Raw genomic sequence first — 25,700 nt, 5'->3', positions numbered from 1 at the left:
TTGCTTCCCATTTCTCTCTTGGGGAACTGGCCTGGGGATGGTGTATGGGTCCCTCCCTTTTCTCCCAGGAACTGGCTCTTCCTCAGCCTTCTTCTTGGTTAACTGCTTTTTCTCCGGGCTTACTTTATTTTAATTTTATTTTATTTATTTATTTTTAGCAAAAGAGAGAGAGAGAGGCAGGCAGGCAGGCAGGGAGATGAGAAGTATCAACTTGTAGTTGTGGCACTTTGGTTGTTCATTGATTGCTTTTTCATATGTGCCCTGACCAGGGGGCTCCAGCTGAGCCAGTGACCCCTTGCTCAAGCCCGGGCTTAAAGCCAGTGACTATGGGGTCATGTGTATGATCCCACACTCAAGTTGGTGATCTTGCACTCAAGCTGGTGAGCCCCATGCTCAAGCTGGCAACATCAGGGTTTTAAACCTGGGTCCTCAGCATCCCAGGTTGATGCTCTAGTCATTGTACCACCTGGTCAGGCTATTTAATTTTTCAGAGAGAGAGACAGACAGACAGACAGGAATGGAGAGAGATGAAAAATATCAACTCGTAGTTGCAGCACTTTAATTGTTCATGGATTGCTTCTCATACATGCCTTGATGGGGGGGGGGCTCCAACTGAGTGAGTGACCCCTTGCTCAAGCCAATGACCTTGGGCTCAAGCCAGCAACCATAGGATTATGTTGATAATCTCACACTCAGGTTGGCAACCCTGCGCTCAAGCCAGATGAGACCATGTTCAAGCCGGCAACCTCAGGATTTCAAACCTGAGTCCTCAGCATCCCAGATTGGTGCTCTATCCACTGCATCACCGCTGATCAGGCTTATTTTTCTTTTTGTAAAAGTAACATATGCTGAAAGTAAATAATTTTGATAGTAAAAGGTAAAGCTCCCTTCTATACCTATTCCCTAGCCCCCAGCTCTCATCCCTGGAGGTAACTATGGTTACCGATTTCTTAGCATTATAAAGATAGTCCATGCATAGTATATTCATTCACTTAACAAATATATTTTTTTCATGTTTATTTTATTGATTTTAGAGAGGAAGGGAGACAGACAGAGACAGGAACATCAATTTGTTCCTGTATGTGCCCTGACCAGGAATCAAACTGGCAACTTATGTGCTTTGGGCCGATGCTGTAACCAACTGAGCTATCTGGCCAGGCCTTAACAAATACTATTGAGCATCCACTAGTATATACCAATATGGGTGCCTTGAATAGAGCACTGAGTAAAATAGATCCCGCCTGACCAGGCGGTGGTGCAGTAGTTAGAGCGTCGGACTGGGATGCAGAGGACCCAGGTTCAAGACCCCGAGGTCGCCAGCTTGAGTGTGGGCTCATCTGCTTTAAGCAAAAGCTCACCAGCTTGGACCCAAGGTCGCTGGCTCGAGCAAGAGGTTACTCGGTCTGCTGAAGGCCTGTGGTCAAGGCACATATGAGAAAGCAATCAATGAACAACTAAGGTCTCGCAATGAAAAACTGATGCGATGCTTCTCATCTCTCTCTGTTCCTGTCTGTCTGTCCCTGTCTATCCCTCTCTCTGACTCTCTGTCCCTGTAAAAAAAAAGAGAGAGAGAGATCCCTATACTGGTGAACCTAATATTCTGGTGGGTGGATACAGAAAATAAAATATAAACATAAAAAATAAATATAGAGCCTGACCAGGTGGTGGCGCAGTGGATAGAGCGTTGGACTGGAACGTGGAGGACCCAGGTTCGAAACCCCAAGGTCCCAGCTTGAGCGCGGGCCCTTCTGGCTTGAGTGCAGAGTTGCTGGCTTGAGCATGGGATCATATACATGATGGCTTGAGCCCAAGGTTACTAGCTTGAGCAAGGGGTCACTCACTCTGCTGTAGCCCCCCCCCCCCATCAAGGCACATATGAGAAAGCAACCAATGAATAACTAAGGAGCTGCAACAAAGGATTGATGCTTCTCATCTCTCACGCTTCCTGTCTGACTGTCCCTATCTGTCTCTCTCTCTGCTTAAGTCACACAAAAATAAAATATATAGAGATATTATTAGGTCATAGGTGCTATGAAAAAAAGAAAAGGTTTAACAAGAGATGTGAGTGGAGGCAGGTCAGAGGTGGGGGGTCAGGGGAGGGATGGGGGGGACTAGTGAACCATGATAAGAATTTGAGATTTTATGAGGAGTTATTGCTGGGTGTTGAGCATGAACTGATTTTTTATTTAAAAGGCTCACACTGGCTGCTGTGTTAAAAATAGACTTAAGGGAAAAAAGGTAGCAGAAGAGAGACCTATTAGGTAGTAATGGACACAATCCAGGACAGCCATGTTGTTGGTTTGTAGCAGGCTTACAGTAATAGCAGTGGTGAGAAGGGGCCAGATTCTGCATACACTTAATTCATTTAGTTGATGACATACTCTACTCATGGTTCTATATCTTTTTGTTTTTTTATGGTTCTTTTTTTTTTAATTTTTTAAAATTTTTTATTAAACTTTTTTAAAAAAATTTTTTTTATTATTCATTTTTAGAGAGGAGAGAGAGAGGGAGAGACAGAGAGGGAGAGAGAGACAGAGAGAGAGAAGGGGGAGGAGCTGGAAGCATCAACTCCCATATGTGCCTTGATCAGGCAAGCCCAGGGTTTCGAACTGGCGACCTCAGCATTTCCAGGTCGACGCTTTATCCACTGCGCCACCACAGGTCAGGCCTTTTTTATGGTTCTATATCTTGTTTTTTCCCTTAAAATATCTTGTACAGGATTCCACATCAGTACATTTACAGCCTGCTCATTCTTTTTTGTGGCAGTGTAGTACTACAACTCAAGATTATATCTTATCCCTGGCAGCTCAGCACGCCTCTTTAGGCAACCACAAAATGCAGGTCAGTGCTCTTGCCTGGTACCTTCAGAGCCCCACCCTCATCCCAGGGCACATAAATGAGGAGGGTTAAGGTTCTAAATCCAACTAGAGAGAGCTTAGTGGTGGAGGCAGACACAGAATTTATCTATCTGAATTGGGGCTCATAACCTGTTTCTTTCCTGGCCAGCTCCAGCCCTTCCCTGGCCTTCTGCCTCCTTTTCCTTTCTTAGGCCCCACTCCCACCAAGCTGAGCAGTGCCCGGAGGTAGATCCTGGAGTCTGAGAGTTCTGAGCATGAGGGTCTTGGCCAAGGGAGGGGATGTCTTTGTCCCAGGGCAAAGACCACTGGGAATGTGGTAGGTGGAGGAAGTCAGGGCCCAAGGCTAAGGCCTGTGGTGGGACCTGTAGTGAGGAGCTGAAGGAGAGGCATAGAGACGTCCAGTGGCCCAAGGAGAGTGGTCAAAGCTGAAAAAAGAGCCCTGAATGTGGAAAGACTGAGAGGTATGGGGAGAATAACAAAAACCTCATATATCATTTTAAGAGCCCTTTTCACACTACAGAGTGCTTTGAGCCTTACAAAAGTCCTTCAAAAGGAGACAAAACAGAGGTAATTATCCCATTTTAACAGTGAAAGAAACAGGCCCTGAGAGGTAAAGTGACCCATCCAAGGTCATACCCACAGCACACCGTGGTAGGGTAGTTCATTAGTAAATCAGATTTTCTCATCTCAAATTCAGGGCTTCTTTCTATTAGCTTGCCTTCCTCTTCTGAACTGGTGCTAGGGATGGTGGCCTAGGTGACCTGGGAAGCAGGGCCAGGCAAAAAAAAAAAATTGTGGAGGGGACTGCTACCCCCATTCTGCGCCCATCCCATGCTTACCAACTTCCTTACCCCTAAGCTCCCCTTGTTCTTGGTTTCCCGACATCATTTGGGGGCCTCAGTTTCCTCATTTTCACCTAATCCACACAGGCCAGGAGATGGTTCCTTGGTCTACACTTCCCACTCCTCTAGGACAAAAAAGAGATGCGGCAGCTTTCCTGCAATGCTCTCTTTCCAATGAGAGTAAACTCGGGTTTGTTGTTGTTTGTTTGTTTTTATTGATTTTAACGAGATAGGATGGGAGAGAGAGAAAGAGACAGAAACAGTGATCCTGTATATGCCCTTACCAGGGACCCAACCCACAATCTTTGCATGTCCAGAGGATGTTCTACCAACCAAGCCATCCAGCCAGGGTGTAAACTCGGGGCTTTGTTTTGTTTAGTAAGCTCAGGTTTTTTGTGGGTTTTTGTTTGTTTGTTTTTGTGGCAGAGACAGGGAGAGTCAAAGAGAGGGATAGACAGACAGGAAGGGAGAGAGATGAGAAGCATCAATTCGTCGTTGCAGCTCCTTAGTTGTTCATTGATTAATTTCTTTTTTTATTTTTTATTTTTATTTTTATTTTTGTATTTTTCTGAAGTTGGAAACAGGGAGGCAGTCAGACTCCCGCATGCCCCTGACCAGGATCCACCCGGCATGCCCACCAGGGGGTGATGCTCTGCCCATCTGGGGCGTTGCTCTGTTGCAACCAGAGCCATTCTAGCGCCTGAGGCAGAGGCCATAGAGCCACCTCCAGCGCCCAGGCCAACTTTGCTCCAATGAAGCCCTGGCTGCGGGAGGGAGAGAGAGAGACAGAGAGAAAGGGGAGGGGGAGGGGTGGAGAAGCAGATGGGCGCTTCTCCTGTGTTCCCTGGCTGGGAATCGAACCCGGGACACCTGCACGCCAGGCCAACGCTCTACCACTGAGCAAACCGGCCAGGGCCTGATTGATTTCTCATATGTGCCTTGACCCGGGAACTACAGCAGATTGACCCCTTGCTCAAGCCAGCGACCTTGGGTCCAAGCTGGTGAGCCTTGCTCAAACCAGAGGAGCCCGCACTGAAGCTGGCAACCTCGGGGTCTCGACCCTGAGTCCTCCACATCCCAGTCCGACGCTCTATCCACTGCGTCACCGCCAGGTCAGGTAAGCTCAGGTTTTGAGTATCCAAACTACTCTCTCAAGAACTCACTCAAGCCTGACCAGGCGGTGGTGCAGTGGGTAGAGCGTCGGACTGGGATGCGGAGGACCCGGGTTCAAGACCCCGAGGTCGCCAGCTTGAGTGCGGGCTCATCTGGTTTGAGGAAAAGCCCACCAGCTTGAACCCAAGGTCGCTGGCCCCAGCAAGGGGTTACTCAGTCTGCTGAAGGCCCGCGGTCAAGGCACATATGAGAAAGCAATCAATGAACAACTAAGGTGTTGCAACGGGCAATGAAAAACTAATGATTGATGCTTCTCATCTCTCTCCGTTCCTGTCTGTCTGTCCCTGTCTATCCCTCTCTCTGACTCACTCTCTGTCTCTGTAAAAAATAAAGAAATTAAAAAAAAAAAAAAAAGAACTCGCTCAAGGGTTATGGGGGTAGTAATAATGTACAGGGAAGGGGGTAAAGAGAAGCAAAGTGCCAAAATAGGGATTAGATAAGATTTCACCTACCCCCCCTGTGCCCTACGGCCCTCTAGTGGCCACAAGGGGTAGGGAAACGGGCGGGGTAAAATAGGGAAGGAAACAAGGCAGAGCTGGAAAAGACCCCCAAGGGTGATGTCCTGAGGTGGAGGAGCGGCCTGACACCAGGGTTCCCAGCTGATTTCGTAGGATATAAGACCCTCAGTGGTGTATGAAAGTCAGGTGAAAGGGAGGGAGCATAGTGAAGTGGTCTGAGTAACCACGAACAATAAATGGGATTTTATAGTTACAGTAATGATCTTGGGAGGGTCCCACGTTTTTCCCAGCAGGGCCCGTTGGAAAGGGAGGTGTGGCAGTCCTTTCAATAGCTCCCCCTTTTTAACAGCCCCCTCGAGGGCACAGGCTCTTATTTGCATCTCTATTTGCATCTCGTCTGCATATGAGTTATTTCCCCTTCAAAAGGCAGAAGTTGTCAGCCCCTTTCTCAATTATTGCAAGCTGAGGCTTTGTACTCCGGACTCTCGGGGTCATACCCATTCTTCAAGCCATTCTCTGGACCCTCAGACTTCCTGCCAGCCCTCAGTATCCTCCCATATTTCGCCTTCAGCTATCCTAGCTTCAATGCTGTGCCCCAAACTCCTAAGTGGGTTTCAGGAACCTAGCGATCTGCGCCGCCTGGTGGCTAGCCGGAGGGAGGCTGAGAGCAGAGGGGTTTTGATTCGCTTTCTCTGGGACGTGGAGTTTTGGAAAATGTTCCCCCGAGCTTCCTGAAGCTAAATTTATCTCCCCCAGCCCTGGGGGGCGCAAAGATCCAGGCGACGATTAGCACTGCGCTGCAGCCCGCTCTCGCCCGGAGGCCCGGAATAGGCGCTGAGTTATAAATAGTGCCGCCCGCAGGTGTGGGGGGAGTCGGCGGGAGGGGGGCAACCCTTGCAGCCACGGCCCCTTCAGGTGGGTTGGGCGGTCGCGGTAGGGGCGCCGGGCGGGTTGGGGTGGGGCTGCGGTCTGAGCGCCCCCAGTGGTTTCCTGGGCGGCGGGTTTTTCGAGGGAAGCGGAGGCAGCCGGCGGAAGGAGGGCCCTAGGGAAGAGGTGGTCGCCTGGCACAGGCTGACGCTCCACTTCCAGCTCGGTCCCTCACTTTCCAGAACAGGCCCCTGGACCCAATCACTCATTACCCCGCCCAGGCAGAACCTGGCCTTTCCTCCCGCCAGAATCCCTCTCTCCTTCAGGCTCTTGCAAGCATCTAATTCCTCTGCGGATGCCCTTTCGAGCACGTGGCTCAGCCAGCCGTCACTTCAGATTCCCTGTCCCAGGCCAGTCCCAGGTATCAGTCATTCCTAGGAGGGTTAACTTCCAGCCGGGGCTTTCATCCTTCTCTTTGGTCATACATATCATTCTCCGGGTATTTATTCACTTCCCGCTACTTTACCACCCCAAATTAAGGTCTAATTTGTCGCCTGAAGATTTAAGTTAGAATGTGTGTATCTAGAACGCTCCCTTATCCCCAGGAGGCTGCTGCAGGCCGGACACCTGCCCTCCAATTCCCAGTTCCAGTCTGGGGGCGGAGCAGGGGTGGCGGCAGGCCCCTGGGGCCCAGCCCGGGTATTGTGGGAGGGAGCGGCCCCCCAGTCAGCGTTTCTTGGCCGCAGCTGTCTCTGTGGTTTGGCGCGGTAAGGGACCGAAGTTGGGGGGTAGGCGGGAATTTCAAGTTGGGGTTCCCCCTCTGACTTCTGAGCAAGGAAGGTAGATATAAGGACCAGAGAGAAACGTGGGAGGGGGGGTCACTGAGAAACTATCAGGAGGGCTGTAGAGAATCAAATGGGGAATGGCATTTCGGCCGCTGAAAGATCCAAGTTGGGTCCAGCAAGACGTCTGATGTGACCCCTAATGTAGAGGACGGGGCAAGCCCGAGGCACTGGGCCCCGTTCTCTTATCTGTATCTAAGGGCTAGTGCCAAGCAAGGCGCCCGCCCCTCTATTGCCTCTACAGGCCCTAGCTCTTCCTTTCCTGGGGCTCTCCCGCCCTCCTTTCTCTCGGCCATGCCCCCTCCTCCCCGAAGCACCCCTTCTCCAGTGCATCTGGCACTGCTGTCTAGACCCAGGCACGGCCATTCCCCAGACTAGCACGACCCCGAGGGCTAGAGAAGGGAGAGAAAAACCCTGGCCTGGACCCCGACGGCCTCGGGCCCTTACCAGCCAGAATCAGACTAGCGGGGCCGAGAAGAAAACCCGGAGAAGTGACCAACCTCCGGACCCAAGGGGGACAGGGACGATAGGAAAACCTGGAGCGGATTATCGTAGCGGGAGCTTCCCATGCCTGTGCAACCCCTCCTTTCTACAGCCCCCCTAATTCTCCAGTGAGATAATGTCTGGGGTGGGGGGCTGTTTGGTTTGGCCTGGGCCCTCAGGGGCGCCTCACACTTTCCGCCTCTGGCTGGGAAGCAGGGCAGCGGCCCCGAGGCTGAGTCACGGCAGGAGAGAGGGGAGGGAGGGACCGGGACTCCGTCCCTCCCCCTGCGCGGGGATCCCGGGTCAGCCCGGGTGAGGGCCAGGGCCACCCTGGCACCGCCCATTGTGGTCCAACAGGTTGAGCTAGTGTCCCGCGGAGCCACCTGCTTGAAAGGGAGGGAGGCCCCCTGCGGAGGAGGCTGGGGAGGAGAAAGCGCGTCCCACCCAGTTCGGCTCAGGTGGTCGCGGGTAGCAGAACCTGGCCCGAAGTGTCCGAATTTGATTTCGTCTTCTACTAGTGGGAGGGGCCCTTTGGGGTACGTAGCACTGCAGGCCCAGTTGGAAGTGTCCCTCACAGGCTACCTTCCTCAGTTGAAGGGCACTGAAATTTGTATCCTGCTCCCCTACAAACCCACATCCTAAAACACTCAGGATCCCTCCCCACCTGGATCTCAGCGAATCCCAATCAAGATGTCCCTTCTTCGCGGAGACTCAGTTTCTCCACTTCGGGAATCGGCAGGATGGAGGCGGGGAGAAGTGAGAGCGCGCCTCCCCCTCCCCCTCCGCTATCCCGACTCCTCCCCTCTGACAATGCCAAGGCCGCAGCAACGGCTGGAGCGCAGAGTCTGCTTGCCTAGGGAGCCGATCCCTTCCCGCGGGGTTCCGTCACGCGTGGGGAGGGACACAGGGTGCCTGCAGCCTCAACTCCCCCGCTCCCTCTGGCGGGGGTGGAATGGGGCGTAGGAGCTGGAGCCCAAGGCCTGGTGGCTCCCCTCCCCCTACCTCCCGGGGCCCTGACCTGATTATAGCCCATCACGGGACCCCCCCCCCCCCCCGCGCCCATCAATCCTCTAAGTCCCCGCCTCACCCCATCTAGCCTATCTTTCACCTCTCATACCCTTCCCTCCCGAGGTGCTGACCCTACAGAAGCCCCTCTTGGAGGAGTGGGAGCCCTTGATGAGGGTGCTCGGTTCCCCGGCTGCTACGGACACTACCCACTCCCCTTTCCCTTCCCCTTCCTCCAGCTTTCAGGCCAGCCCCTCGGTTCCGCCCCCTCCCTGACCGAACGCAAGGCGGGACCTAGTTGGAATAGGCGGGTTTTCAGGCCAATGGGCCGATGGGGCGGTGTAGTGCCTGGGGCAGGGAGGAGCCGTAGCGGAGGGCTGGATAGGGGTCCGGGGCGGAGCTCAAGTTAAGGTGGACTGCGAGAGATAGGGGCTAGAGAGGAGAGAGAGTGAGAAAGGGAGAGAGAGAGAGAGAGAGAGAGACCGCGGCAGGTGAAGGGAGAAAGAGAGAAGGAAAGAGGGTGGGAAAAGAGGAAGGTGGGAAAGGCTCAGAGAGCAAAGTAAGAGTTTGGACAGAGGGAGCGAAAAAGGAGGGAGGGACGCGTTTGAGCCCTGCAGGGACTGGCTGGACCAAGGGGTTGAAGTTTATGTCCTTATTGGGTGGAGGGAGGGGGGCCTGGGGGGGCGGGTGAAAAACCAGGAAGTGACAGAGGGTGTTGCTAAGGGTTGGGGGGGGGAGTTGGGGGGGTGGCAGGGGAGGGGGGAGGGAGGGGAGGGATGGGGGGAAAGCAAGCAGGAGGACAGGTGAGACAGCAGGACAGGTGAGGCGGGCCCTGAGGGGGGGGCGGGTGGGAGCCAGGTGAATGTACGGTTCTCGCGGCCGAGGGGGGGGGCGGGCAGCAGGAGGAGGCAGAGGGCTGCGGAGGAGGAGCCCCCCAGCAGAGAGCGGCGAGCGACTGACCGCGGCCTTCTGACCAGGACCGAAGCAGGGCCCCAAGCCCCCGGGCCTGGCGGGGGACACGCTTCTCCCCACACACTGTGCCTCAGCAGCTTCAGCCAGCGGACCCAACGGCGGAGAGGTGAGTGTACCCCACTTTCGTCTCCCAGCTCGAGGTCCCCCACACTACTGCAGTGTCCTTCGTCCGTCCTGTAAATGGGACCCCCCCACACACTCACACGCATGCAGACTAGATTCCCACCACTCCCATTCCCAGTGCCTTTCCAATACCCTGGCTCTTTGGAATTTATTTTAACTGAGAGGAAAGGTAGAAAAGGAACTACGGCCGCTCCCAACCCAGGCGGAGGGTCCCCAGAAACTTTCTCTGCACTTCAGGGAACAGACAGACTGGCGGCTCTGGGATGCAGAGAGGGCGAAGCGGAGCTGAGCGCTTCCCCAGTCTCCTTCTTGACTTTAGGGGTAGACCCCCGACCCGACTGAGTTGAGGGAATGGAAACGCTGACGGACGGACTCTAACTAGGACAACGCGCTCCCCCCCCCCCCGCGCCCCCTGGCGCTGTGGGTTGGACCCAGGCCAGTTGCATGGGGGGTGGGGGAGCGCTGGAGGAGCGGCGGCCGGGGGGAAAGTTACCAGCTAGACTATTCGGTTTCTTGCGCTTCCAGAGCCGCGCGCTCTCTCCGGTAGTGGGGCTCAGCGACAACCTCCGAGCGACATCGAACGACCCCGTTCTCCGCCGTCCCTCAATTTCACTCCCTTCCTCAGGCTCCAGTCCCGCCGCCACCTTTTCAAAGCCAGCTCATGCCTCTAGATAGACCCAAAAGCGAGGCGGGGTGACTAGGAAGTATTCCACCTACCACTCGCACCCCCATCGGCTCCGGCGCACCTGCCCCTACCCAGAGTGGGGGTCGCTACTGTGTAGTAGAGCCTACATTAAGCGCCAATGGGAGGGGGCTGCCATTCAGAGGGGTGGGGAACGCTACTTTACACTTCCAGCTTTCTTTTCTCCCACCCCACCCCACCCCAAGTGAGCAAGCGACGTGTCCCGGCCAGAGCGGGGGGGGGGGGGGGGGGGGGGCGGCGTGGGCAGCGGGTTGTGCCCGGACACGTGCCTGCCCAGGCGCCCCGGCCCTGCTGGTGTTTGGAGAGAGGGCGGGTCCCCTGCCCCCCGCCCCGCACAACCCCCACGTATCAAAGGGCGGCTGAGACGTGGTGAGACCTCGGGGCGCCCTGGGCGGGGGGAAGCCTGGGTCCGGAGCAGGGGAGGGGCAGAGGCGCTGGTGCTAACTGACCCACAGGAAACGAGCGCTGCTGACCTAGTTTGGGACACCGGAAGTGGGTGCTGGGGAGAGGGGGAGACCAGCAGGCTGTCCTGGCTTCCGGGCCAGGTGGAGGGCGTTCTCGAATTGACCCCCACCCTAATACCTTAGAGACCCTTAGCTGCAGCTGAAAATGGGAATGAGTCAGCGAAGCTATTTCCCCTTCCCCCAACTTATTCCTAGAGGAGGGAGACAGTTTATCAGGGGGGGAGCCAGATTGGGCAGTGAGGGGTTAAACCAGGATGGGAACTCTCTGTTCCCTGAGGATGTATGTGTGTGGGGGTGAGGCCTGGAGGATTATTACACCCACCAACTGGTTTGGTCACCCCTGTACCTGCCTGGCACTGCTGGGAGAGCTGGCGTGGAGTGGGCATCAGGTTGGGAGGGGAGAGTGGGTGGGTATAAGGAGTGTTGTGCTGGTCAGGAGAGGAACGTATTTGTGACTGGGTTTGGGTGGTAGTTAGTATTCCTCCTTAGTGGTGTCTGGGAAGAAGGGCAGGGGGCTCCCTCTGGAACAGCTGATGAAATAAGAAGAAATCTCTGTCAGTGCCTACTCTCCCTGGCCCGCGGGACCCCAGCTCCCCCAGCGTGCCTCTGTTGCATGGTTGCTGTGGGCACAACGCAACCCGCTGGCACCCCCAGACACTGTCCTCTCCCTTGAGTACCACAGCCCCAGCCTCTGGGGTCAGGAAGGGGTTAATGCCAACTGAAAGGGGCTCTGGGGAAGAAAGAAGGCAGTGCCCACTAGGCTCAGGTGTCAAGGAGAGAGGCCTGCTCTAATGGAGCACTCTCATCGGTACTTGGCTCTGGCTGATATGTACCCCAGTGTCTGGGGGACAGGTGCTGACCTCTTCCCCCTTCCATGTGGTGCCCCCTGGCACCCAGGGCCCCCAGCTCCTCCTTGGCATAGTGCCTGCCCCAGGAGGGCGCGGCGGGCAGCGGGGGCTGGGCTAACAATGCACCATCAGGCCCTTTGTGTGCTTGCACTTGGCACCCTGGGGAAGGATGGGGGAGGGGGGCCCAGCAGGCGTGGGGGACAGAGTGCCTCTGAGGGGACAGCAAAAGCTGGGGGAGAGAAGCAGAGAATGAAAGCAGGTGGAGAGGAAAGGGAAGTAGGTCAGATAGGGTGCTATCCCCCCATCCCAAGCCAAGGCTGAAAGAAGCAGCCCCTGATTTTATGGCTGCCCAGATGGCATTATACTGCCTGAGGTACATCCAAGGACTGTGTATTTGGGGTCAGAAGTCACTGCCTAGGGGACTGCTCAGATAGAGGAAGCCTGGCCTAGTACTGCCTCCTTCTTGGTGGTTGAGAGACCCAGTTTTGGCCCAAGGCAGAGGCCCCATGATGGGTAGTGAATGGACTCCAGGCAGAACACTGCCCTCTGATAGAAGCCTCTGGGTCTGCTTTAGGGCTTCCTGCCTCTGACCTGCTTGGTTCTCTGACCTTCTGACAGTTAGGACTGCTCTGCCACCAGGCCTTAGGACCTATGCCTGTTTTGGCCTAGGGTTGAAGAGAAGGGTGAGGGAGGAAGGTGGGGACGGATAGGACCCTGGCATGGGGTGTGCCTGCCCTGGCTTCTTCCCCCCTCCTTCTGCTGAGTAAACTCGTGAGTAAACTTGACGTTTTGCCCGGACAGTTTGAAGTTGCCTCGCTGCCCCCCCCCTCAGTCCTGCCAACACACACGGCCAGGCGCCAAGGCAGGACTGGGGGACTGAGGGGAAGGGGTTAGGACTACTGTGTGGTCTACCATCAAGGGTTTCCGAGAGGTATAGAAGACCCCCACACACAGGCAGACCCAGGTCTTGGCAAGTCTTGGCTGGAGCCAGTAAGCACCTGTGGTACAGTGTTGGGGAACCCAACCAAAGTGGCCTCGAAGCAGAGCTTCTGCCCACTTCTGACCTCCACTCCCACTAAGAAAAGGCACCCAGCTGCCATCTGGCCCCTGAGTTTCCACCTTTAATGTTCACAGGCTTCCAGGCATAGGGGGACACTCCCCTTAGCAAATACCACAGGGATACCAGTGAGGGCTACCCTCTTCATGCTGTCCCACAGCCCGAGGTGGGTGGGAAGCTGGTGGCCTTGGCATCTCAGCCCTCTCTTCAGCGAAGCCTCCCAGCTGCCATGGCTTCGGCCCTGGAGGATAGTGTTCTCATTTTCCAGCACAATTCCTTGACTTCACACCTGGGCCTGACTTCACACATACCTCACTCCACTAAACTCCCCTCATGCCTGGCCCTGGTCTCCCCGAGCCCCTTTCTCTGCCTGCTAGCATCCCAGAACCAAGTCAGCCTTTAGAGCTCCCCAGCCAGCAAATACCTGTGCCAGATCCAGGGTTTAGGGTGCTCCAAACAAAAATGGGCTGGTGGCAGGCAGAGTGAGCCAGTGACCCATTACAAATACATCAATTTGCTGTTACTTGACATCACTAATTCCTCTTATGCCTCCCCAAGCCACCAGAATGGCAAGGGAAAATGTCTTCCCAGTCCCTGCCAGGCTTCAGAGTGGGGCTCAGGCCCTTGCTTTCGACCTCATGTCTCTGGCTTTGGTTTCCTTCCTGTTTCCACTGCCCCCCCCCACTCCTCCCCACCCATATGCCCCTTTCAACAGACATCCTCTCTTCCTTCCTTCCTCCTTTCTTCCCCCTTTGCCTGGGAGCAGAGGTCCTCTCCCCCCACCATGGATCTCCTAGTCTTTTACCTCTTCTAAACACAGTCCCCTTGGAGATTCATGACTTAAGTTCTCTGCTCTGTCCTCCCCCCCCCCCTCCCCCCATCAGCAAGGTTCTAGGGAAGAAAAGAATGAGAGCACCTGGCTTCTTGAAGGAACTACAACTCCCAAGGTACATGAAAATAATTATAGTGCATACTGGGAGTTGTAGTCCTTGGATCTCTTAATTTGCTTAAATCGGGAAATGTTTCTGGATCAGAGTAAAAGCCAGGGATTGGAAAGAATTGGAACATGGGTACCCTCTACATCCCCTCCCCTCAAACTGGTTCTCATCATCCTGTTCCCTTGTGACATCTTGTACCCATGGTTGACACCCATCTCCTCTGCTGAGACATTCTATGCATTGTCACCTTAGGGGCCCCACCTAACAGATGCCCACACCCTGCCCTGCTGCCCCTGGCAGGGGTGAAATGGAGGGGCCCCATGGACTACCTCCTTGTCCCCTGCCCTCTAGGCCAGTTCCCTCCTTTATGAGGATCAAAGGGCAGACAGCAGCCCCACCCCACTTCTTCTTAGGCATCTGGCATTAAGGTTCTCAGCAATTGCAGGGACTTTGGTGCCCAAGCATTTGCTTGGGCAGGGGAAATGCTGGGAGGCTGGTACCTGGTAGCAGGGAGAAACACTGGCCCCCACCTTAGGGAGTGGAGACTTCCATAACTTTTTCATAGCCTCCTGTACTGTCTTTGTGGAGCCCTGACCCATGTGCTACCTCTTGAGTAGATGGTTTGAGAACAGGGTCTTGGGCCTTATCTGTAGGACCTAGGGGCATGGGCCCGCCAGGCTGGCACCAAGGCACAAGGGTGACCCTCCCCCACCCCAGGCCCACAGTTGGCATGGGGCGCTGGGAGCAGGGGGGTAGGAGGGAGAGAGGGCACAACTGCCAGCATCCTGGTGGGTAGGTGCCAACCGGGACGGGAGCTGGTGAGGGGCAGCAGGCCAGCGGCATTGAGCCAGCAGCTGTTGGGGGGAAAGGGGAAGGGATATTTTGGGGGGCATTTCTGTGGTCCCCCAGCCAAGCAGGACTTGGGACTAGTGTATGAGGGACACTAGAGTGCTCCTCATACCAGGAATAAGAGACCCTGGAATTGTTTAAGTAGGACTTTGTGGCCCACCCATCTCTGGGCTTAGAGCCCTCCTGAGTTGCCCCTCAGGCCCAGGCGGGTCCCACCCAACCGGCCAGGGTGGCAGCAGCTTGCTTGCGCAAGGGGTGGGGCTAGGCGCGCTTCCCAGCAGATGCCCCCTCTCAGCTCCTTCCTCTTTCAGTGCCCACAGCTCCCCCATCTGCCCACTCCCCTCAGGCCAGTTTTGTCCCCCTGATCCCCCTGGCCATTGGGGGCTGGCACAAGTGCTGCCCCCTAGCCTGGTTGGCAAGGGTTGGCACTGGAGCAAGGAACTGTGGTATGTGAGTGGGTTTGGGGTGAGGCATGGGGAGGGCGGGGTGCTGCCTTGCCCAGCCCCTAAGGGCCCCAGCCCAGTATAGGGTGGGGAGAATTCGGCCAGCTCCCAAGAGAGTTGAGGGGCCTATTGGGGTCTGGAGGGCTTCCTTATGGTCCCCTACCACACTACATGCCCTAAGGGGCTGGGGCCTGGGCACCTGTCACCCCTGGCACTGACTGTCCAGGGTTCCCCTCCTCCCTCTTCTGGCCACTGCCGCCTCCTGTCCCCTCCCCTCCCTTCTTCCTTCTCCTGGTCCCACCTCCAGCAGCCTCTCCCATTGCTCCTCCTCACCTCTGTCCTCCTGGACTGTCCTAGCTCCTACCTTTCGTCCTGCTCACCTTTTTCCCCTTTTAGGACTAAGGACAGGCGGGGGTGTGTACAGCTGGGGCTTCGGGCACCACAGTCAGAGACTTTAGGCTGTCTCCCACGCTAACAGCCCTCTGGTAACCCCTCCCTCTAAGCTGGGGGGAGGGGGATAGCACCCAGAGGGTTAAGGCTCTAGGGGGGAGGGGCTGGACCAGGTCGTGGGCGGCCCCTTTGAAGGAGGGAGCTGGAGCGGGGAACAGCCACCCTACCTACCCCCCAGCCTGGCCCTCCCCCACCCCTCCCAACCTGCTCCCCCCAGGGGCCAAGAGGAGTTGCCGGCAAGGCCCCTCAGCGTTCAGGTGAGTAGGCCCTGCTCTGACTTGGGAGATCAGGACCTAGGGGAGGCTGGAAGCCTAAAATTGGACAAGGGTCAGAGAGGGACTGAAACACAGGCTAGGAAGAGGGTGTCCAAACTTGGTTGGGAGGTTTAAGGAGCTGAGGTTTTGAGGAGCTGATGTATGGGGAAATTCAGTGTCTAGGGGATCCAGGAGGACAGCAGAGCAGAAGAGGGGCCTACAGGAGCCGCCGGATTGCTGGGCCAGGACAGGAGGTTGGACAGGCTGGCAGCGAGCCGGGCTCCGGGGATCAAGCTGGGGTGTCCTCTGGGGCTGGGGGGCTCAGGTTTCTGCTGTCGGCTTGGCGGGTGTGGGGTTACCAGCCGGCTCAGTTACCCAGCCAGAGACACTAGGCTGGGGGGGGGGGCACAGGGCCGACCCTGGCACCCTGTGCCGTTTCTTCAGGCCCTAAGGGGAACTGGCAATCCCAGGTAGACCCTGCTGGGAACCCTGATGGCTAGGGTCTGTCCAAGTGCACAGTTTCCTAGCTCAGGGTGGGCACCCTCTGGGGAAAGTCCAGCAGCTTCAGCGCTGGAAATTTTGACGGGCAGAGAGGCCTAGGTTGTCCTCCCCACTCCCCCACATCCGCTCTCACTGTACCCCCTCACCCATCCTCCCCAACTGGCCCCCAAATTTTGGTTCTGTTCTTCACCTAGAAGGACAGCATGGGTGCCCTAAATGTGGCCACCTATGGCAAGACCAGGCCTTGGAGGGCTGACCAGCCTCCTTGATTTATTTCCTCTGCCCCTTTATACACTGAGCCTGCCTGGGGAGGAGAGAAGAGATCTTGGAGTAGGGTGAAATAACAAATGTGGGAAATGTGAAAGAACTGCAAGGGAAAGGAAGAGGCGGAAATGGTTTCTAGGAGGCCTCCAGACACAGATGTGTCGAGGAGGCAGGAGCCTGGCAAAGACCAAAGAAAGGAAAGCCGAGGATGAGTGGTGGGGAAAGGACAAGGGTAGGAGAAAGCACTAAGAGGACAGAATTGGGAGCCAAGAAAAGGGGCCAAGAATGACGAGTGGCTGATGGGCAGGGTTCCCCCAAGGTAAAGGGGAGGCTGGGGAAGAGAGAGGTGCCCCCATTCCTTCCTCCGCCATCTTTCCTCTCTCTCGTAGTCCCTGATGCAGGCTGAGAGGCTGTGGGCTAAGCCTGGTGTCATGGAAAAGAAAATGTGGGGGAATACTGAGGTCTTCCTCATGACAGGAGTTGAAATACCAGGAATTGGGGATTTTGAGGGAGGATAGGCTTAACCCCCACAGCACCGGGAAGCAACCAGCTCCCCTTGCCTCCTTCCCCCTTCGTGGCTTGCGGTCTCTCTTCCCCGCCTAGGCCCCCAGGAAGTGTGAGTGCTGGGGGTGGTGAGGTTAGGAGGGGGGAAGCGGCATATGGGGGATGGGGAAGTCATGCACCAGCCTTGGAGGGGCTAGGGTGGGGAAAGAAGGGCTCCGCAAATGCCTCGGACTGACCTCCCTGGGCAGAGTGGCTTTTCAGCGAAGCCCTTCCAACCTACCCAGGGATTCACCTCAGCCTCTCACCCTGCCTTCCCAACTGGGCAGTCCAGATAACTTCAGCCCCTGGGCCCTGGAGGCCCTGGGAAGGGGTGGAAAAAACTGGGGAACCATGATTCCTGGGTCCCTGAGATCTTTGGACTGGCTGTCTGATTTCCCCAACCCCCTGATCCAGCCACAGGCCAAAGCCCTGGCTTCGTGCAAACTTAGCTCCAAAAAAACAGGAAGAGAACCTGAGGCTGGAGTTGGGGTGGGAGCTGAGGGATAGCAAGGAGAAAGAAGTAAGGGGGAGGGGTGGCTGGCCAACGTGCCAAGGCACTGGGAAGAGCCCAGGTCTCTCCATCACCCCTGATGGGAGAATGTCACAGCCTGGTCCTCATCCTCCCTCACCCCAAGCTGGGGCACCTGGAGAAGCCGGGCCAGGTTCTTCTCAGGCTCCCTGGCAGATCCTGGGAGGTGGGGGTCTGTATGCCTGTGTCTCAGGCCCATATCTATTTTCTCCACTGCTAATCCTGGTTCCGCCTGCTGCCCCCCACACTAAGCCTCACTCCCCTAATCCCCAGGGTGTGGGGAAGGGGGGCCAGCTTTACTCAGCTGCCCTATTCAAGGCCTTGTATCCCTGCTCTTCAGCTGGCTCAAGCCAGTAATGTTGGCCCTGGTGCCCTAGGCCTGCACTGGACACTGCCTGAGGTCAGCCCTGGAAAGAGTTCTGGCCTATTTTTCCTTTCCAAGCCCTTTTCCTTTTCATTGCTCTCTACTTTTTGGTTCTTGGTGGTGGACCCACCCTGGCAGGTGCCCTTGGGCACTGAGGAGTAGGTGATAGGGGCTCCTCCTACCTTTGCCCACTCCTACCTTTCTCACCCCAAAGTCTTCCCCCCACCAACATAGGGGCAGGCTTGACTCAGGGCCCAGTTTCAAGAGAGCTGCCCACTGGCTTGGCCGGTCTAGCAGGCCTGACAGTGAGGGGAGCCTGGGGGGTGGAGTGGAAAGGGGGGAGTGATGGGGCGGGGCCCCCAGTTCTTCCCCCTACCAGGCAAACAGACCAAACAGACCTCGCCTGGTTCCCTGGCACAGCTGCCCCCCCAACTACCACACACACCCATGCCCACAAGGTCTTAGCAAGAGGGGGCATGCCAGGCTGGGTGGGGATAGGCCGCCCTCATGGGGCGCCAGGGGGCCGGGCCCTCTGGGATGCAGAGGTGGGAATGGTGCCCGAGGTGGGGTGGGCATCCTGGCACCGGTGCCCCACCCTGGCAGAAAGAAGGGGGAGGCTCCCCCCCACTCCTCCCAGGTGATGGGGCTAGGAGTGCCCCCTTGGCCTGGTTGGCACCAACATAGTTCCAGGTGGCACCTAAGTTGGCATGGGTGCCAGAGCCCTGGGTAAGGGCTGGGGGAGTTTCCCAGAAGCTAGAGAACCATATGAATACCCGCCCTTCCCATGTATGTCCTCTTCCTTTCCCCTCCTTCATTGCTACCTAGTGGCCATGGGCTTTGGAGTTGGACCTATGGGGTTAAATACCCACTCTTGCCCAAGCCCAGTGTGAGTTCTATGGTGAACCAGCCTGAGCCTCTTACCTGATAGCAGGGTCAGCCAATCAATGCCCCTGCCACACCAAGTTGCCTGGAGACTGGCCCAGGGGTGGGAGAAAGGAGGCAGGCTTAGCAGCAGGGATGGGTGGGGGGGGGGGGGAAGGAGGGAGAGGGATTCAGTGAACCACGTGCCTGTGGGTGTCCAGCTCTTGGCCAATGGGCAGTGAGGACAGCCCCAGCCACCCTTCTCTGGAGGTACAGGATCTGCTTGGGCCCAGGAGGGTGCCCACTACTGCTTAAGTGGCTACTGCTACTACCCACTGGATTTTTGTTTGTTCCTGAGTACTGGAGCCATTTGACACTTGTACTATTTGTAATGTACAGGCAGGAAAACCAATGGGAACTGGGCAAGTTCCCACACTGCTTGGCCCCTGGGGAGAGAAGTGATTTGGGAACTTAATGTGAGAATGGGTGGACTATTCTAAGGGTACAAGCCCAGATAGATATCTGGGTACTGCTCACAGCTTTCATGCAGGAGTTTTGGCATCACCATGAAGGTGTCAGGCAGGGAAGTAGGCTCAGACAATGCAGTCCTTATGTCCTAAAGAGGAAATGTGTGGCCCTTGACTCCACCAACACCCCACCACCACCACCACCACCACCACCAAATACCTTTCCCCATCAATGGCCAGAGCTGAGGAGCTATTGCGAGTGGCATTGAAGACACTAACAAAATGTCAGTGGGACTTGTCCTAAAGATCATCCAGGTCAATCTTTAATATTACAGCTGAGGAAACAGGCCTCCTCAGGAAAGGAAGTGACTTGTCCAAGGTCATGTAGCTGGTAGTAACCTGACTCCCTGGGGGTGATTTAAGAAAGGGAGACAGATCTGTCTCCAAGTAGTTTTCCCAGCAGAGGCCATCCGAACAGTGGAATCTGCCCTCAAGCGAGGCCTTGCCTCTCTTCTTCCTAAAGGCCAGAACATTTATTGAGCCCCTACTGTGTGCCAGGCCCTGTGAGGAAGGAGGTTCGGAGATTAAATCGCTTGTTTAAGGTCATAGAGCAATCAGCACAGAATAAGGATTCCAACTCAAGCCTGGCTGACTCCAGAGCCCAACTCTTTCCTAGCCCCAACTCTGTCTCCAGTTGCTCCAGACCCACCAAATGTCAGGGCTAACCCTTCAGTCTTCCACCCCCACCCCCTCCTTGTTCGGTTAAGGAGATTAAAGCACACAGAAAAATGACTTGCCCAAGCTCATTCAGCAAGCTAGTAGCAGAGCCAGGACCTGAAGCAGATAGATCTCCCCACCTCCAGGCCAGGCTCACTCTACTACCTGTTCCCCTGCCTCCACCAGCTTTGGGATTGCTGGCAGCCAGCTCTGTGCCTTCTGTGGGCATGCCTCATAAGGGAAATAAATCATAGAGGTTGAAAGATGGCCTTCTGGAGGTGGTGGAGACTCTCCTGACTGGCCAGGAATGGGAAGGGAGAGGTGGTGGTGATGTTGGTGGTAGCAGAGGTGGAGAGGGGTGGGACTGGAACTTGGCCTATTGGCAGTGGGGGAGGGGTGGGGACGATGCTTATCTGTGCGGGGCAGGAAGCACCCGCGCCAGCCAGCAACACCCCAGCAAAGCACTGCTGCTCCTTGGCCCCGTGGGGGAGGGAAGGATGTGGGGAGGCACGGGACGCTGGGAGCTGTGCTTCCCTTTTGGCCTCTAGAAGAGGGGATATAGAAGGGGAGATGCATTTTTAGTGGTGGGGGAGGGGCAGGAGGAGGAGGGTACTGGGAAGCTGCCTCTCCTGTTTGCATTGAGTTTTACAGTGCACCAAATGCTTTGGGGAGATAACTTGAGTTTAAGCACCTGAAATGCCTCCAGCATACTCTGGTCCAATGTGAATCTGAAATCTCATTGGTCTCTGTTAGGAGGTTCCATCACAGGCTGTTACCTCACTTTTCAGATGACTGAGGCCAGTTTTCATAGCCACCTCGAGTCCTTCAGCCAATTCTTCATGAAGCCTTAATCAGGACCCAGGCAACCTCTCTCCCAGTCCAGTACTTCTTCCAAGGGATGGGGAATGGGTCAGGTGAAGCAGATTGGTCTCCAGGCAAAGGCCAGAAAGTCAGGGCACCTGTTCTCACAGAGGTTGAACAGTGGTGAGGAATACAGACTTCTGTGCCTCTGCCTGTGATTGAACCCTATCTTGCTTAACTTGGAAAGTCATTTCGCCAGTCTGTGCCTCAGGTTCCTTGTCTATGAAATGAATGATAATCATTACTTCAGAGAGTTGTGGAAGAGTAAGAGTGTAAAGGGCTTACCAGAGTGTCTGGTATGGCCTGACCAAGCAGTGGCGCAGTGGATAGATCATCGGACTGGGATGCGGAGGACCCAGATTCAAGACCCCGAGGTTACCAGCTTGAGCGCAGGCTCATGTGCTTTGAGCAAAGCTCACCAGCTTGGACCCAAGGCCCCTAGCTTGAGCAAGGGGTTACTCAGTCTCCTGTAGCCCCATGGTCAAGGCACATATGAGAAAGCAATCAATGAACAACTAAGGCAGGGGTAGTCAACCTTTTTATACCTACCTCCCACTTATGTATCTCTGTTAGTAGTAAAATTTTCTAACCGCCCACCAGTTCCACAGTAATGGTGATTTATAAAGTAGGGAAGTAACTTTATTTTATAAAATTTATAAAGCAGAGTTATAGCAAGTTAAAGCATATAATAATAATTACTTACCAAGTACTTTATGTCAGATTTTCACTAAGTTTGGCGAAAATAAATCTTTATAAAACAACTTACTATAGTTAAATCTATCTTTTTAATTATACTTTGGTTGCTCTGCTACCGCCCACCATGAAAGCTGGAACACCCACTATTGGGCGGTAGGGACCAGGTTGATTACCACTGAACTAAGGTGTCACAATGAAAAACTAATGATTGATGCTTCTCATCTCTCTCCATTCCTGTCTGATGTCCCTATCTATCCCTCTCTCTGACTCTCTCTCTGTGTCTCTGTAAAAAAAAAAAAAAGAAAAAAAAGAGTGTCTGGCATGTAGTACCCATCAATAAGCCTTGGCCAATATTGTACTCCTTCCCTGGGCTGAGCACTTTTAACCTCCCCATCTACTTGACTCTGCAGGAGAAGATGGGGAGCCCTGAGGATGATCTGATTGGGATTCCATTCCCGGACCACAGCAGTGAGCTCCTGAGCTGCCTCAACGAGCAGCGCCAGCTGGGCCACCTCTGCGACCTCACCATCAGGACGCAGGGCCTTGAATACCGCACCCACCGGGCTGTGCTTGCTGCCTGCAGCCACTACTTCAAGAAGCTCTTCACTGAGGGTGGTGGCGGAGCTGTCCTGGGGTCTGGGGGCAGTGGGACAGCTGTTGGGGGAGCAGGGGCTGGTGTGTGTGAGTTGGACTTTGTGGGGCCAGAGGCGTTGGGGGCCTTGCTCGAGTTTGCCTATACAGCCACGCTGACCACCAGCAGTGCCAACATGCCGGCAGTGCTCCAGGCGGCCCAGCTGCTGGAGATCCCCTGTGTCATCGCCGCCTGCATGGAGATTTTGCAGGGCAGTGGGCTAGAAGCTCCTAGCCCTGATGAGGATGACTGTGAGCGAGCCCGCCAGTACCTGGAGGCTTTTGCCACTGCCACGGCCTCAGGAGTTCCCAACGGTGAAGACAGCTCTCCACAGGTGCCCCTCCCTCCGCCGCCACCACCACCACCATCTCGGCCTGTTGCCCGCCGTAGCCGCAAGCCCCGAAAAGCTTTCCTGCAGACCAAGGGGGCCCGGGCAAATCACCTAGTACCTGAGGTGCCCACAGTACCCACCCATCCTTTGACCTATGAGGAGGAGGAGGCAGGCAGAGTTGGCAGCAGTGGGGGCAGTGGGCTGGGAGACAGCTACAGCCCTCCCACAGAGACTGCTTCACCTCCTGAGGGGCCCCTGAGCTATGAGCCCTATGAAGGTGAGGAAGAGGAGGAGGAGCTGGTATACCCCCCAGGCTACAGGATGACACAGGTTGGTGGGCCCCCGCTGTCCCCAGAGGAGCTGGGCTCAGATGAGGATGCCATTGATCCTGACCTGATGGCCTACCTAAGTTCCCTGCACCAGGATGCCCTGGCACCAGGCTTGGACGGTCAAGACAAACTGGTGCGCAAACGCCGCTCCCAGATGCCCCAGGAGTGCCCAGTCTGCCACAAGATCATCCACGGGGCGGGCAAACTGCCACGCCACATGAGGACCCATACGGGCGAGAAGCCTTTTGCCTGTGAGGTCTGCGGTGTCCGCTTTACACGGTGAGCACCAGTGGGCCATGTCATGGGGGAAGGAGAACAGAGCTGAGACCTGAGGTGGGGAGGTGGGTGATCCTGGAGGGTCTGGTGGGGTGGGGATTATCAGAGTGAGGAGAGACTAGGATAGGAAGACCAGGAGAAAGGGAGTCAAGAGGGGTGGATCTGGGACATGAAAGATTTGGTGTCCAAGAAGACTGTGTTGGAGACAGTGGGTGATGGCTAGGCCCAGCTAAACTGAGGACAAGTCAGCAAGGCTATTTTGGGGCAATAATGGAGAACCAAATGGTGAGGGACAAGAGTGGGACAAGGCCTGGGAATCTGGCTAGGAGAAGCCAAGGACCCTATTCTGAGTGTCCCTTGCCCCTCCCCCCTGCCTGTGCCAGGAATGACAAGCTGAAGATCCACATGCGGAAGCACACTGGAGAGCGCCCCTACTCCTGCCCACACTGCCCAGCCCGCTTCCTGCACAGCTACGACCTCAAGAACCACATGCACCTGCACACAGGGGACCGGCCCTATGAGTGCCACCTGTGCCACAAGGCTTTCGCCAAGGAGGACCACCTGCAGCGCCATCTCAAGGGCCAGAACTGCTTGGAGGTGCGCACCAGGAGGCGTCGCAAGGACGATGCGCCACCCCACTATCCACCACCCTCTGCCGCCACCCCGTCCCCTGCTGGCCTCGACCTCTCCAATGGCCACTTGGACAACTTCCGCCTCTCTTTGGCTCGATTCTGGGAGCAGCCAGCCCCCACTGGGCCCCCGGTCTCCACCCCGGGGCCCCCTGATGACGATGAGGAGGAGGGGGCACCCACCACTCCTCAGGCCGAAGGTGCCATGGAATCCTCTTAAAGAGGGATAAGTGGCCAGGCTGGAGCAGCACAAGGCTGGGGCCATCCGTCCATGCCAAGCAGTGGGAGCCTGCAGGACAGACAGAGCTGGGGTTAGAGCACTGAGCCTCCCTGGCATCACAAATCAGCGCCTTCTGCCCAGAACCCTCATTCCAGTTCCAAGCTGAGAAGGTTTTGGGGCAAAGATTCCCCAGATTGGGGTGATCTCCCAAGGAGCTATCTATAAGATATTATGTATATATTTACAGCTCTATTGTAAAGGTGGGGTCCCTGTCCCCAGCCATGTTTGGGGAGTAGAAGCAATAATGTATTTCTGATTTATGGGGTCCCTCTTCGGCTATGCGGGTTTCTAGGGGGTGGGGGGCTTGGGACCAAAGCCTTGCCCTGCCCCCATGCCCCTTGGGGCTTTGGCTGTGTAAGGGGGTGAACGACTGCCCCTCCCTTCCGAGACCCCTCCTTCCTGGTTTCTGTTCCCTTTTGCTGACAGTGAATTATGCAAGGGGTGGGGGCAGCAAGAGAAGGGTAAGTGAGGGAAAGCAAGGTTGAAGCTTGAATGATGGGGCAGCGGGGGTGGGGGGGGGACTGGGCCTGTAAGGAAGGAGCCATCCCAGTCCCCTCCGCCCTGCTCCCAGCGCTGAGTCATGGGGTCCTGGAGAAGAAGGGGCGGGGTGGCCCGATTGGCTCGCCTGCCCCTGGGGGCAGCGGGAGGGGCCCCGCCCAACTAGGGGTGCTGCTCCACGCTGTTCTCCTCAGCCTTTCCCTCCCCTCCCGCGTCCCCGGGCAGGGAATGTCTTGTTCCCGCCGCTCCCTCCCCGGGGCCAGAGGGCAGGGCGGGCCGGGCTGTGTCTTACCCTCTTCTCCTCCCCCCCCCTCTCCCCGCCCAGGTGTGAGCCGCTGCCGCCCCTGACTCACGCCGCCCCCGGGCTGGCGCAGTGCAGGGTGTGGGACGAGGTGAGGGGTTAGGGTAGCCTTGCAAAGAGCGGGCGAGCGGGCGCCATCTGGCGGCCACTTCGCCTTGCTTCAACCACGCAGCTGGTGAGCCGGGTCCCCTTAGTAAGACAGGGCAAATAACTTCTTGCTGGGCCACTGGGAAAGTGGGCTGTGGAGTTGTGGGAAAAGAATCCTTTTCCCAGAACCTTGCCAGCCAGGCTCCCTTTGGGTCGGGAGAATAATCCCCTCACCCTCCTAAGATCGAATCCCCCCCCTTCTCTGTACATAGCCTCTTCTGTTGGTCTTGCTGAAATCTAGTTTCAGATTTTTAACTACCCAATTCGGCTGGGGGTGGGGTTATCTTCCCCTCCCCTTCCTCGATGGGTGCTGGACCTCCGTTGCAGCCTGGGCTCTGCCTTGCACTATTTACCTACCCTGGCCTGGTGGCCCCTCCCCCTCTTTAAAAGGGGCAGGTTCAGGGGTCCGGTGCTCTCCCTCCCTCCCATGCACCCCCATGCCCATTTGCACAGCTGCCCAGGTACCCCCAATAGTGGGGGGATCACAGGGAGGGGGTAGTGGGACCAGTCCCTGTATCTATTTAAAAAGTGATGATGTAATATATTGGTGTAGTGGGAGGTCGGGTTGCCCTGGGCCTCATCTTAGCATTTCAGGTGATAGGGGAGCCCAGGGTTGGGGACACCTGGGACCTATCCCCAGGGAGTGAGGACAATGTGGCCTCCGCCCTCCCCCCTTGTGGCTTCTCCACTCAGTGCCTTAGGGGGGAGGCAATCCCCCCCACCTCTCCTGTTACCTTCCCCTACCCCCACTTCTGGTGTAAGCGACAGGAAGAAATAATAATAATTTAAGATGCACACTGTCCACCTTTGGTTCTTTTATTTTGGGGTTGGTGAGAGGGGTCAGCA

The 25,700-nt window shown here is 56.1% G+C and overlaps 1 protein-coding gene and 1 long non-coding RNA gene across 4 annotated transcripts; one reads left to right on the top strand and one right to left on the bottom strand.

The window, feature by feature from the left end:
• Nucleotides 1–9,296: 9,296 nt before the first annotated feature.
• ZBTB7B (zinc finger and BTB domain containing 7B) lies at nt 9,297–25,649 on the top strand. Of its 3 annotated transcripts, none has more exons than XM_066261956.1 (4): nt 9,297–9,348; nt 9,506–9,606; nt 21,843–23,002; nt 23,383–25,649. In XM_066261956.1, exons 3-4 carry the CDS (start codon nt 21,849–21,851, stop codon nt 23,846–23,848), a joined length of 1,620 nt encoding a protein of 539 aa, XP_066118053.1. In that variant the 5' UTR covers nt 9,297–9,348; nt 9,506–9,606; nt 21,843–21,848; the 3' UTR covers nt 23,849–25,649. The 3 variants fall into 3 exon arrangements, with proteins under 3 accessions (XP_066118053.1, XP_066118054.1, XP_066118055.1); XM_066261957.1 differs by having other exon boundaries at nt 9,303–9,331; XM_066261958.1 differs by lacking the exons at nt 9,297–9,348; nt 9,506–9,606 and adding an exon at nt 15,044–15,632.
• On the bottom strand, nt 9,681–18,811 carry LOC136326267 (uncharacterized). The gene is made up of 2 exons (XR_010729420.1): nt 18,752–18,811; nt 9,681–10,290 (listed from the first exon to the last, which is right to left on the bottom strand). It is a non-coding gene; the product is annotated as an uncharacterized lncRNA (long non-coding RNA).
• Nucleotides 25,650–25,700: the final 51 nt, after the last annotated feature.

The sequence above is a fragment of the Saccopteryx bilineata genome, chromosome 2, assembly GCF_036850765.1.
Source record: "Saccopteryx bilineata isolate mSacBil1 chromosome 2, mSacBil1_pri_phased_curated, whole genome shotgun sequence".
NCBI classification, from domain to species: domain Eukaryota; kingdom Metazoa; phylum Chordata; class Mammalia; order Chiroptera; family Emballonuridae; genus Saccopteryx; species Saccopteryx bilineata.
Note: the sequence above shows the minus strand (reverse complement) of the source record. Positions and strands in the feature narration are given on the sequence as shown.

Excerpts from the sequence above, each read along its gene's own strand:
- ZBTB7B (XM_066261956.1), top strand. The coding sequence starts at position 21,849 with ATGGGGAGCCCTGAGGATGATCTGATTGGGATTCCATTCCCGGACCAC. Across the intron at positions 23,003-23,382 it reads TGCGGTGTCCGCTTTACACG|GAATGACAAGCTGAAGATCC; the intron begins GTGAGCACCAGT and ends TGCCTGTGCCAG.